Source organism: Leucoraja erinacea, chromosome 23, assembly GCF_028641065.1.
Source record: "Leucoraja erinacea ecotype New England chromosome 23, Leri_hhj_1, whole genome shotgun sequence".
Classification (NCBI taxonomy): Eukaryota; Metazoa; Chordata; class Chondrichthyes; order Rajiformes; family Rajidae; genus Leucoraja; species Leucoraja erinaceus.
This window is the reverse complement of record NC_073399.1, coordinates 27,737,057-27,750,020: the sequence shown is the minus strand read 5'-3', so window position 1 is coordinate 27,750,020 and position 12,964 is coordinate 27,737,057. Positions and strand designations below refer to the sequence as shown.

General features: G+C 47.5%; 1 protein-coding gene across 5 annotated transcripts in view; it reads left to right on the top strand.

Annotated features, from left to right (window-relative positions):
- ccdc57 (coiled-coil domain containing 57) overlaps nt 1–12,237 on the top strand; it is a 99,645-nt gene extending 87,408 nt beyond the window's left edge. For 2 of the 5 annotated variants that reach the window (XM_055654176.1, XM_055654175.1), the window contains exon 20: nt 10,062–12,237. In XM_055654176.1, coding sequence (XP_055510151.1) covers nt 10,062–10,129 — 68 coding nt within the window. In that variant the 3' untranslated portion in view covers nt 10,130–12,237. Of the gene's footprint in view, nt 1–3,131; nt 3,604–10,061 lie in introns of those variants that run through there. The other 3 variants (XM_055654178.1, XM_055654174.1, XM_055654177.1) reach the window with 2 other exon arrangements.
- Nucleotides 12,238–12,964: the final 727 nt, after the last annotated feature.

The following is a 12,964-nucleotide window of genomic DNA, read 5'->3' as shown; positions in this document are numbered from 1 at the left end:
GTCTACTGTCTGAATGGCTGTGCTGTAAACTCTTTATTGCTAAACTTCAATCTGAACAAATAATTGTCCTTAAAGGCCTAGTATCCTCGACCCACTGCACCGCTAACAATATTGCAATCATTTCACCTGTGTATACTGAGACCTCATTATTGATCCTCTTCCCTACTTTGATGTGAAATTCTGGTACAATAAATGCTACTCCTACTTTATCTACTGAATCTTTTGATGCATCTGTATAAATTTGGACAAAACTGTAGTATCTGTCAATGTATTCCTGTATGATGAATGAATTATACATACGTTGTTTATCCTTGTTTTTCTGTTCTAATATTGTAAAGTCTACTGTTGCATCTGGAAGTATCCAAGGTGGAATTGAAGGTAATGGAACCGTTGGAACCACATTTAATTGTGCTATGCTGATTTGTAATGCTCTCTGGGTCACTGTCCATCCAAAACGTTTTGTTTCCCTTCTCTCCTTTTCCCAGCATGGTTTGACAGCAACTTGTGCTGGGTGTTCTTGACTGTGGCCCTGTAGGTTAATCCAATAATTCAATGAAAGCTGTATCCTTCTCATCTCTAGAAGCATCTCCCCCATTTTCAACCTGTAATGCTGCTGTTGGAGTTGTTTTTATTGCACCTGTACATATTCTCAATGCCCGATATTGAATGTTGTCTATTTTCTTAAGAGAAGTACTTGATGCGGACCCATACACCACACAACCATAATCTAACACAGATCTAATTAACCCACTGTATATAGCCTTCAAAGCTGTTCTATCTGCTCCCCAATCACATCCAACTAAACATCTCATTACATTAAGTATCTTCTTACATTTGTCCACTACTTTCTGAATATGAACCATCCATGTAATCCTCTCATCAAACCATAAACCTGAAAATTTATAGTATTTTACTCTCTCCAATTCCTGGTTATATAATTTTAGTTTTACCTCACTACCAATTTTCTTCCTAGTAAAAAACATTATCTTTGTTTTTTCCACAGAAAATTTGAATCCCCATTTATATGACCACTCTTGTACCTTTATTATAGCCCTCTGTAGTTTCTGCACAATAAACTTCACATTTCTCTCCCCCCCCCCCCCCCCCAGCTGTATTCCTGGGAATGGGATTGAATTTTACTTTGTTTCACTGGCTTGTGTTTGGTCTGCAGCGACTCTTATCTTTGGAACAGTTTGATTGCATGGTAATCTCCCTTGTCTGGCTAAAAAGGTTATCTACGTTGTAAACTACTTGAAATTATTAGGAAGCAATTTGCATTGTCATATCAGCAGACATCCTGAATGAATAAATGATTAAGCAAAAAATGGGATGAGCAGAATTTGAGTTCAGTACCCGAGATGTCCATAACCTGATCGATCCTTCTTTACACTGGGTAGATTATGTAATAAATGACAGACTGTAAGATTATAAACAGAACAATACAACACAGGAATAAGCCCTTCACCTATAACAGGGCTGCCAACTCTCACGCTTTGAGCGTGACACTCACGCATTTCAGCCAATTCTCAAGCCTTCACGCTGAAGACAGAATTCTCACGCTGACAGGCTGTCTTCAGTCCCTGCACAGCAAAGATCCTATAGCTGCTCCCTGTGCTATAGTGGAGCTATAGGATCTTTGCTGCACAGTTTGTCTCAAGTTTGCGCCGCATGACAGCGATCTGCACGGATTGGGGAAGCGCGTCGGTCCTGGGCAGCGGGTGTCAGCGCTTTTGTGAGCCGTCTGCGAGCGCTGCGCTTCCGGCTGCCGCGGCAACCTCGCTCCCTCCCTCCCTCCCTCCCTCCCTCCTGCCCTTCAGCTCACACGGCAGCGCCAGCACCGCCAATCCACGCTACACCGTACCCGCCAGACGGGGCAGCCGGGGAAAGAGAGGGAGGGGAGAAAAGAGAGAGAGAGAGAGAAAAAAAGGGAGGGATGGAGGCAAAGAGAGACGGGGGAGGGAATGTAGAAAGGGGATGAAGGAATGGGAGAAAGAGGAAGCGTGAGGAGGAGGAGGGAGGGGAGGAAAGGGAGGGAGGGGGGAAGGAAAGGTGTGTGTGTATCCCTGTGTGCGTGTGTATCCCTGTGTGTGTGTGTCTCCCTGTTTTGTGTGTGTCTCCCTGTGTGTGTGTGTGTGTGCGTGTCTCCCTGTGTGCGTGTGTCTCCCTGTGTGCGTGTGTCTCTCCTGTGTGCGTGTGTCTCCCTGTGTGTGTGTGTCTCCCTGTGTGTGTGTGTGTCTCCCTGTGTGTGTCTGTGTGTCCCTGTGTGTGTGTGTGTGTCCCTGTGTGTGTGTGTCTCTCCCTGTGTGTGTGTGTCTGTGTGTGTCTGTGTGTGTGTCTCCCTGTGTGTGTGTGTCCCTGTGTGTGTGTGTGTCTCCGTGTGTGTGTGTGTGTGTCCCTGTGTGTGTGTCTCCCCCTGTGTGTGTGTCTCTGTGTGTGTGTGTGTGTCTCCCTGTGTGTGTGTGTCTCCCTGTGTGTGTGTCTCCCTGTGTGTGTCTCCCTGTGTGTGTGTGTCTCCCTGTGTGTGTGTGTGTCTCCCTGTGTGTGTGTGTGTGTGTGTCTCCTGTGTGTGTGTCTTCCTGTGTGTGTGTGTGTGTGTGTGTGTCTGTGTGTGTGTGTGTGTGTGTGTGTGTATGTGTGTGTGTGTGTGTCTGTGTGTGTGTGTGTGTGTGTGTCTGTGTGTGTGTGTGTGTGTGTGTGTGTGTGTGTGTGTGTGTGTGTGTGTGTGTGTGTGTGTGTTTGTCTGTGTGTGTGTGTGTGTGTGTGTGTGTCTGTGTGTGTGTGTGTGTGTGTGTCTCCCTGTGTGTGTGTGTCTGTGTGTGTGTGTGTGTGTGTGTCTCCTGTGTGTGTGTGTCTGTCTTCCTTTGTGTATGTGTCTCCCTGTGTCTCCCTGTCTGTTGTCACATCCTGGCCTTAGACAGGGCTGCCAATTCCCACGCTTTGAGCGTGAGAGTCACGCATTTCAGCCAATTCTCACGCTGATGACAGAATTCTCACGCTGTCTTCAGTCCCTGCACAGTTTGTCTTTTTGCGCCATATCACAACGATCTGTGCGGTCTGGTAAGGGCGTCAGTTGGCGGCTGTGAGTGACGTCACATCTCTTCTCTTCTCTTCTTTCTTGGTTGGATGTGCAGCCGCCGACAACATGAAGCAGCCGGAGATAAAACTAACCAGGTGAATCGGTTGTAAAACATGGGGAGGACCACAATGAGGCCAAACATCTAGGACAGGGTTCGGCAACCTACGACACTGACCGATGGTCTGACCTATGGACTTGCTGGCATTGGAGTTGTCTTTTTGCAGTGTGTGTAAACTGCATTTATTATATCTGTTGTGTTGCTGCAAGTAAGAATGTTATTGTTCTCTTTGGGACATATGACAATAAAACTTTCTTAATTTGACTTGATATCCATGCTGAGCATGTGATGCCAGGTTAAACAGTTGTACCTGCATGTGATCCATATCCTTCCATTCTCTGCGTATCCATGTCCCTATCTAAAACCCTCTTAAATGCAACCATCATATCTGTCTCCACACCATCCCCGGCAGCATGTTCAGGGACCCTCTGTGTAAGGTTGCCCTGCATAACTTTAAAATTCCCCCAGCCCCTCTCCTCATCGTAATCTATTGGTTTTCTCTCCCCCTTCCCCTCCACTGCGCTGGATCCTCCCCTCCCCTTTCCCTCCTCCTGTAGCCCCTCCCTCATTTTCCCCTCTTCCTCACTCCCGCTTCTCCCTCCTGGTCCGAAGGTCTCGGGAACTCTTTTCCCCCTCCTCTCCCCTCCTGCCCCCTCTCCCCCTCCTCTCCTCCCCTCCCCCCTCCTCCTCTCTCCTCTCCTCCCTCTCCTCCCCCCCCTCACCGCCTGTCCTCCCCCTCTCCTCTCCTCCCTCTCCTCACTCTCTCCCCTCCCCTCTCCTCGTCCGCGTGTCCTCACTCTCCCTGCCCTCTCTCCTCCTTTTCTCTCCCCCCTCTCCTCCTCCCCTCTCTCCCCCTCCTCCTTTCTCTGTCCTCTCTCTCCTCCCCTCTCCTCCCCCTCTCTCTCCCTCTCTCTCTACCTCCCCCTCCACCTCCCCCTCAATCCTCTCCTCCCCTCTCTCTGTGATCGTTACTTCCTTGCGTCTCCTCTCTCTCTTCCTCAATCTTCAGGCGAGCGTGTCCTCCCCTCCCCTCTCCCCTCCTCTCCTCTCCTCTCCTCTCCTCTCCCTCCCCTCCCCTCTCCTCTCCTCTCCTCTCCTTTCCTCCCCCTCTAATCTCATCTCTCCTCTCCTCTCCCCCCTCTCCTCCCCTCTCCCTCTCCCTCTTTCCCTCAATTAAATTGAATCTGAATTTGAATCTGAATCTCTCCTCCCCTCCCCTCTCCTCTCCTCTCCTCTTCTCTCTCCTCTCCTCCCTCTCAGGGGCTCTCCTCTGCCTCTCCTCTCCTCTCCTCTCCTCTCCTCTCCTCTCCTTCCTCCCACTCTTAATTCCTCTCCTCCTCTCTTCTCCTCTCCTCTCCTCCCCTCTCCTCCCCTCTCCTCTCCTCTCCTCCCTCACGCTCTCCCTCCCTCCCTTCCCTCCCCTCCTCTCCTCTCTCTCCTCCCCTCCTCTCTCTCTCCCCTCTCCTCTCCTCTCACTCTCCCTCTCCCCTCTCCTCTCCTCCCTCCCCTCTCTCTCCTCTCTCTCTTCTCTCCTCCTCTCTTCCCTCCTCTCCTCCTCTCTCTCCTCTCCTCTCCTCCTCCTCTCCTCTCTCTCTCCTCCTCCTCCCCCTCCCCCCCTCTCCCCCCCCTCTCTCTCTCTCCCCCTCTCCCTCCCTCCCTCCTCTCTCTCCTCTCTCCCTCTCCTCTCTCCTCCCCTCTCCTCCCCTCTCCTCTCCCTCCTCCTCCCCCTCTCCTCTTCTCTCCTTCCCCTCCTCTCCTCTCCTCCTCCTCTCCTCTCCCCTCCCTCTGTCTCCTCTCCTCTCTCTCTCCTCTCCCTCCCTCTCTCCCCTCTCTCCTCTCCTCTCCGCTCCTCTCCTTCCTCTCCTCTCCTCTCCTCTCCTCTCTCTCTCCCCCTCCCTCTCTCTCTCCTCTCCTCCCTCCCCTCCTCTCCCCCCCTCTCCTCCCTCTCCCTCTCCTCCTCCCCCCCCTCCTCCTTCTCCCTCCTCTCCCTCGCCCCTCCCCCTCCTCTTCTCCTTCCCTTCCTCTCCCTCCTCCTCTTTTCCTCTCTCCCCCCCTCCCTCCTCTCTCTCTCTTCCCCTCTCCTCCCCCCTCTTCCCTCTCCCTCTCTCTCTCTCTCTTCTCTTCTCTCCCTCTCTCCTCCCTCTCCCCTTCTCTCCTCCCCTCCCCTCTCCTCTCCTCCCCCTCTCTCTCTCTCCTCCCCCTCCCTCTCCCTCTCCCTCTCCTCTCTCCTCTCCCTCCCCCTCCATTCTCTCTCTCTCCCCTCTCCTCTCTCCCCCCCCCCTCTCTCTCCTCCCCCCCTCCCCCTCCCTCTCTCCTCCCCTCCTCTCCTCTCCCTCTCCTCTCCCCCCTCTCCCTCTCTCCTCTCTCTCCTTCCCTCCCTCCCTGCCCCCCTCCCCTCTCTCCCTCTTCCCTTCCCTCTCCTCCCTCCCCTCTCCCCCCCCTTCCCTGCCCTCCCTCTTCTCTCTCTCCCCCTTCTCTTCCTCTCCTCTCTCTCCTCTCCCTCTCTCCCTTCCTCTCCCCCTCTCCCCTCCCCTCCTCCTCTCCTCCTCCTCTCCTCTCCCCTCCTCTCCTCCCCTCCTCTCCTCTCTCTCCCCCCTCGTCCTTCCTGCTCCTCCCTCTCCTCCCTTCCCCTCTCCCTCTCCTCCTTCCCCTCCTCCCTCCCCCCTCTCCTCCCCTCTCTCCCCGCCCCTCCCCTCTCCTCCCCTTCCTCTCCCCTCTCCCCCCCCTTCCCCCCTCTTTCTCCTCCTCCCCTTCCTCTTCCTTCCCTTCCTCTCCCTCTCCCTCTCCCTCCTCCTCCTCCTCCTTCCTCTCCCCTCCCCTCCCTTCTCCTCCTCCCTTGCCTGCCTCTCTCTCGCCCCTCTTCCCGACATAAAAACAGATTTAAAAAAAAATCTTAAGCGGATTCAAAAACATTATCACAGGACAAGTGCTGAAACCTGTTGTTGGGAAGGCATCACGCCTGGTTTGTGAAAACTCCATCCAACGATTAAAGACATTGCAAGGGGGGGATTGACTGACGTAGCCCGACCATCACGCAACCATCCCCTTCCATTGATTCCATCTAACACACGCAATCAGCCAGCATAATCAAGGACCATTCACCTCACCTCCCTCACCCCAGTCCCACTCCCTCCTTCTTCCCTCCCATCAGGTACAGATTAAACATAAGTTTGAAATGGCATATACCTCCAGATTCGCAGTTACAGTATTTCTTTCCAGGCTGTTCTTAAAGCAACTAGAACGGTCCTCACACAACCCCAGCTGGCTGCCGTTCCTGACCGTCACCCAACTTACATCATTTTGCAGTCACCATCTAACTCCATATAACCAATTAATAACAATTAGCTCACCTGACAGACCATACTCGGCCCACAATGGCCGTGGCCTGTCCAATCTATCATTTAATCATTGACTTTCGCTTGCATACAATGTGAAGACCGGCGTTGGTTGGAAGTCTAGTAACATTCTGCTTTGACTGGCGATCGGCAGCGCAACCAAAAAGGCTTTTTACTGTATACTGGATTACGTAACAATTTATCTAGACGCTAACTAAGGTAAAGATCCGCCTAATTGAATATCCCGCAGTGACATGAGGAGCTGAACAGCCAATTCGTGCCACTTCCCTGCTACGATCGTATTTACTTATTTAAATAATTCTTAGGACTTTATTAACGATTTACATCCTCTATGCTTATTAGAACTGTCCAAGTCTGTGATAGGAGAGACAGTTTTTTTTACCTGCGCCCTGAAGAGGAGATGGAACTTCACCTAGTGTACAATTCAGGGACCAATACTATCGAATGTTGATAGCTCAGTCAAGGCGACCTTTATCATTTGGCAAGTGCATAGCATGCCATTTTTCAAAAGCAGAATAGACCGATCTATGGCCTGTGCTCCAAGTCCTTGTCATTGGGGGGGGGGCGTTTTTGAGATTGTTTCCAATATAAATTAATCACATTTCCCCTGGGACTGTATTACCTAAAAAGTTAATGGAGAAATTTGTACTTTACTTCCCTCTCATACTCTGCAGAAATTGAGCTAGTGGAAACTTACATCTCCTTAAAAAGCACATTATATAATTTGTAACTGTGATTCTGATCTATTGTGGTTGGATCCTTATTTGACGAATAAAAAGCTTCTCTGTAAATCTAAGTGCAGGGTAATATAAGGCCAATAGCGATGTGTTATGGAGCTGCTGAGATGGCTTTCACGTGGTTGTTTCTAAATTAAGGAATAGGGAAGTTTTTAATCAAAGAGGTGTAATTTACCTTTTTTAGTGTTACTGGCAAGAAGCAGTGACAACGGATTTCATTATTATCAGTACCTATTGTGGTCTAAGTTGAGGCAGTACTGGGGTATAACAGCATAGGCACGCGTGACTCCAGTGCAAGACATGACGAGTTGCAAGGGTGGGTTATGGTCCCTAGTACATACACGGATTAAATACTCCTAAACCGGGGTGAGTTGTCACAACGACCAGACACGGTGTCGGCACCGAGCAACGTTAGAGAGCATGCGTCCGAGTCACAATTCCTCAACCCGTACTTCGGATGCTGTCCCTGTGTGGATGCCGGTTACAAACTTCTACCCTTGTGACCACATGGGTTTTCCACTGCCGATACCTGATTTCCTGGTGGTTAATTTTGGCCTCATAATGTCATATTGTCCCTTAATATATGAGGATGGATTGAGAAAGTGAAAACACAGAACTAGTGTAAACAAGTGGTCAATCACAGCTTTCCGTCAGGAACTCAATAGGGTCCAAAGACCATTGTTTCCATCTCGTGATACTAGATGTTATATCTGAGAGTAAATCGAGCAATTGGTTGATCAACAATTGTCATTAAAGCATGAAGGTGCCAAAAAACCTAAGCGGTGTTCCATATCATGGCAAATTGACTTCAGCGGTATGAGTTTGGAAAAAACGTAGAGATGACATTTGATGTGATTAAACATTTAAACCTCGTCCTGCAGATGGTTCTGTTAACCATATGTGGTGGTTCTGGCTCTTATCCTCAAGACAAAGATAGGCGGAGGTGCTAAGGAAATAGTTAAGTGGGTTTGCTGCGGTCTATGGAGAATAGATATTCTCTGATGCCAGAAACTATGGAGTTGGCGAACTTTTTGGTGATGCTCCGAGACTGAGGGGTCCTTCTTGTAACTTTCACGTCTGAAGAACAAAATTCAGCTGGAGGCTTGTATGGTGGCGGCCAATAAAATAGATCCTAACGATACAGGAAATCACTACACCCCCCACCACAACTCAGACCAAGCAACAGGTTAAGACCGACGGGCCACCCACGTAATGCTACACCTCCCCTGTTCGAAAAAATGCGCAATTAAATGATAGCTATACATACATGATCTTTTGCAATGCATGACTGTGTAACACCATGTGGATTGTACCAATACTGTTATGTCTGGCGGCTTTGTTTTATTATTATTATTTTTTTAAATTATAATTATTTTTTTTCCCTCCTTTTTTTTTCCTGTTGTCTTTTTCAGTTTTTTATTTTTTATTTTTATTTTTTGTTTGTTTTGTTCTGTTTTGTTAAAAAATTGTATAAAATAATAAAAAATATTAAAACGACAATTTATTTAAAGAGATACATCGAGGAAGCAGGCCCCTTGGTTCACCGAGTTCATCGCTGTACACTAAGGTCAGGATTGAACCTGGGTCTCTGGCGCTGTAAGGCAACAGCTCTACCCGTGCACCACTGTGCCACCCTACATTTTTCACAGTAGGATCTTTGGGGAAACTTTGACCGAAGAGTTAGGAAAAAGGAAAGATGTAGCATAAGCAGATGGGAACAATTTTTACATCTGACTAACTTCAGGGACTTGGTTTACTGGAGACATTGGGGAGATCTAATCGTAAGAAATCAAGAACCAGAGGATATAGGTATAAGGAGATAGGGGGAAGATTTAATAGGAATCTGAGGGGCAACCTTTTCGCACAGAGGGTGATGGGTATACAGAACAAGCTGCCAGAGAAGGTGGTTGAGGCAGGTACTATAACAGCATTTAAGAGACACTTGGACAGGTATATGGGTAGGAAAGGTTTAGAGGGATATGGGGCAGATGTGGGCAAATGGGACTAGCTTAAATGGGGCGGCATGGAGGAGTTGAGCCAAAGGGCCTGTTGCCCTGCTGTATGACCATACGATTCTGTGATTCTCTAAATGAATTTAGATTGTCATGGCAATTTGAAAGTTTCTATGCTCAGATCTGGAATTAAAGTCACATTGTTTTCTCGCTGTAAAAACACATTTGGGGGGTTTCAGTTTGCCACTGACCTAGCTGCCAGTTTAGCAAGCACATGACTATGTCCTGACTATGGGTGCTGTCTGTATGGAGTTTGTACATTCTCCCTGTGACTACATGGGTTTTTTCTACCGGGTTCCTCCCACATTCCAAAGACTCGCAGGTTTGTAGTTTAATTGACTTTTGTAAATTGTCGCTAGTGTGTAGGATAGAACTATTTAAGAATTTACAGAGTTTTTGCCTTCTACCTGTGACCGTGTGGGTTTTCCCGGGTGCCCTAGTTTCCTTCCATACTCCAAAGACGTACAAGTTTGTAGAGTTAATTGGCTTCGGTAAAGATTGTAAATTGTCCCTAGTGTGTGTAGGATAATGCTAGTGTACGGGCTGATCGCTGATCTGCCCACTCGGTGTGGCGAAGGGTCCTTTTCCACACAGTATAACTAAACTGAACTGACAGGTACATGGATAGGACAAGTTTGGAGGGATATGGACCAAGCACAGGCAGGTGCGACTAGTGTAGCTCGGATATGTTGGCCGGTGTGGACAAGTTGGGCTGAAGGGCCTGTTTCCACACTGTATCACTCTATAACTCTGTGGCTATAACTGAACCAATCTAAACTTAAAATTGTTCATTTTGAAATAGTGTGTTTTGTTTTCTCCTAGATGTCAATGATGCCGGTGGCGTAAATCCTGGCAAAAAACATGGGATCAGTGCTGTCAATACAGGATAATGTTGCCATGAACAAAATTGGAATGGACTCAAGGTTCACCCTACAGGGAGCTAAAGCTGGCATACAGAGCAAGACAAAAACCTATCATCCCACGGGTCAAGTAACAAAACTGAAACATTCAACAAAAACTGCAAAGATTAGAAACTATAATCTCCATGACTAAAAACTGTGTGAAACTAAAACCTGAAGCAAACAATATAAGATTTCTAACTAACAGAATGGATAGTTTTCCCATGCTGAACATTTTATAATGTTTCCAGCATCAGTAACTGAGGATGTGTGTTTAGAAAGACAGTTTTAGAGGTGAGGCACATGCTGAATGAATCAGTGAGAACAAGCACATCGAGATTGCAAAAATATCAGCCCACCACAAACATGATGTATTTCTGAACAGAGAAGGATTCTCACAAAATTGTGCAGTTACTCAGCAGCTCTGGAGAGAAGGAATAGGTGAAGTTTTGGGTCAAAACCCTTCTTCAGAATGAGAGAGTCTGAAGTCTGAAGAAGGGTTCCGAACCGAAACGTCGCCTTTTCCTTTTCCCCAGAGATGCTGCCTGACCCACTGAGTTACTTCAGTATTTTGTGTCTATTTTCGGTGTAAACCAGCATCTGCAGTTCCTTCCTAAACATTAAAAAATTCTCACTGCTTTCCTTTGTGCAGAAAAAAAGTCTCTAATTATAATTATATTGGTATTTATATTACCTGTAGGACAGCTAATCACCCTGAGCCTCTTTGTAAGGATGAGGAGCTCAGTCGATGAGAGTATTCTAGGCCACGTCTGTGGGAAGAGAAACGGTTTAACATTGCAGTTTGCAGACCCTTCATTAGAACTGACAAAATGGGACAACAAATGAATTTTACGGTGCAGAGCGGTTGGGCAAAGGACGGAAAGGACCAAGGAAATATCTGACAGAGAAACGCAGTACCGAAACAGGCCGTTCGGCCCAACTCGTCCATAGCAACCAAGATGCCCCATTTACGTTAGTCCCATTTGCATGCATTTCCTATCCATGTACCTGAATAATGTATTTTATATGTTGTAATTGTACCTGCCTCAACTACCTCTTCAACAGGTCGTCCCACATACCCACCACCCTCTGTGTGGGAAAGCTGCTCGTTGCGTTGTATTAAACCTTCCCCTCACCTTAAACCTGTGCCCTATAGGTCTTGATTTCCCCAACCCTGGGAAAAACAACTGTTTATTCACCCTATTCACCCTCATTATTTTATACACCACTATAAGATCATCCCTCAGCCTCCTGCACTCAAAGGAATAAAGTCCCAGCCAGCCCAACCTCTCCCTACAGTTCAGGCCCTTAGGTTCCGACAACTACCTCATAAATTGTCTCTGCACTCTTTCCAGCTTAATGGTATCCTTCCTGCAACAGGGTGACCAAATCCAAACTCCACGTGTGGCCTCACCAACTGACTGGGTGGTCAATGCAATGCCAATGTTGATCTGTTAACTAGACTGTGTAGGGATCATTTGAGCAAGCTTGGCCTCTGGCTATCAGAAGTGTTCCCCTTATCCTACCCATCTCCCTCTCTCTCTCTCTCTCTCTCTCTCGGCCCCACCTTCTCTGTGTTGCCATTTACAGAGAAGCGGCTTTGAATTGTAATGTTAGCCTGTTTTCTTTTTCCAGACATGCCACCTGACCTGCTGCATGTTTCCAGCAGTTTCTCTTTTACGATATTCTCACGGTTTAAAAACCCTTAAAAAATGTTCCAAATTGTTGAAACTAGGTGTGTACTCGTGTGGGCTTTTATAATTCAACTAAGCATGATAATGTCGATAAACTGCTCAATCTAACAGAAAATAGGCACAAGTAACTGCAGCTGCTGGAATCTAACATAGAATACAAATTGCTGGAGTAACTCAGCGGATCAGACAGAATCCTTGAGGACATGGAAGGGCGATGTTTCGGATCGGGACTCTTCTTCAATCTGCTGTTCAGTCTGACAGAAATAATTGTTTGTGAATTGTACTTCCCTTTGATAAATATTTCAAAGAAATGGACCTTGAGATTTATATATTAAAGTGTTAATATTTCAGAATGTACTTTAATTTTGTTCATGCTAAATCTTTGAGATGTGTAGACTAAAGTGTTTGTTAAAAACTATGCTTTTACATTGCTGGTTTGGTACAGTGGTAGCGTTGCTGCCCTTACAGCGCCAAAGACCTGGGTTCAATCCCGAACACAGGTGTATGTACAGAGTTTGGGATTCCTCCTGGTGCTCCAGTTTTCCCACGCATTCCAAAGACGTGCAGGTTTGTAGGTTTATTGGCTTCTGGAAATTGTCCCTAGTGTGTAGAATAGAACGACTGTACGGGTGATCGGTGCGGACTTCCACACTGTATCTCTAAACTAACTGTCAAAGAACCCCTTGTACTGTCCAAAGCAATAACAACAAGAAACTTTAGAGCCCATAGAACAATTATCAGATGTTTCTGAACAGATATCTTCAAGATTGACACTTGGCACTGCTAAAAGAAAAAGACACAAAATGCTAAAGTAACTCAGTGGGTCAGGCAGCATCTCTGGTGAACATGGATAGTTGACATTTCAGGTTGGGATCCTTCTTGAAATGTCACCTATCCATCTTCCCCAAAGATTCTGCCTGGCCCACTGAGTTACTCCAGCACTGTTTAAGAAAGAACTGCAGATGCTGGAAAAATGGAAGGTAGACAAAATTGCTGGAGAAACTCAGCGGGTGAGGCAGCATCTATGGAGTGAAGGAATAGGTGACGTTTTGGGTCAAGACCCTTCTTCAGACTGATGTGGGAATGGGGGGGGGCGGGAAGAAGAAATGAAGTGGCGGAGCCAGTAGGCTGT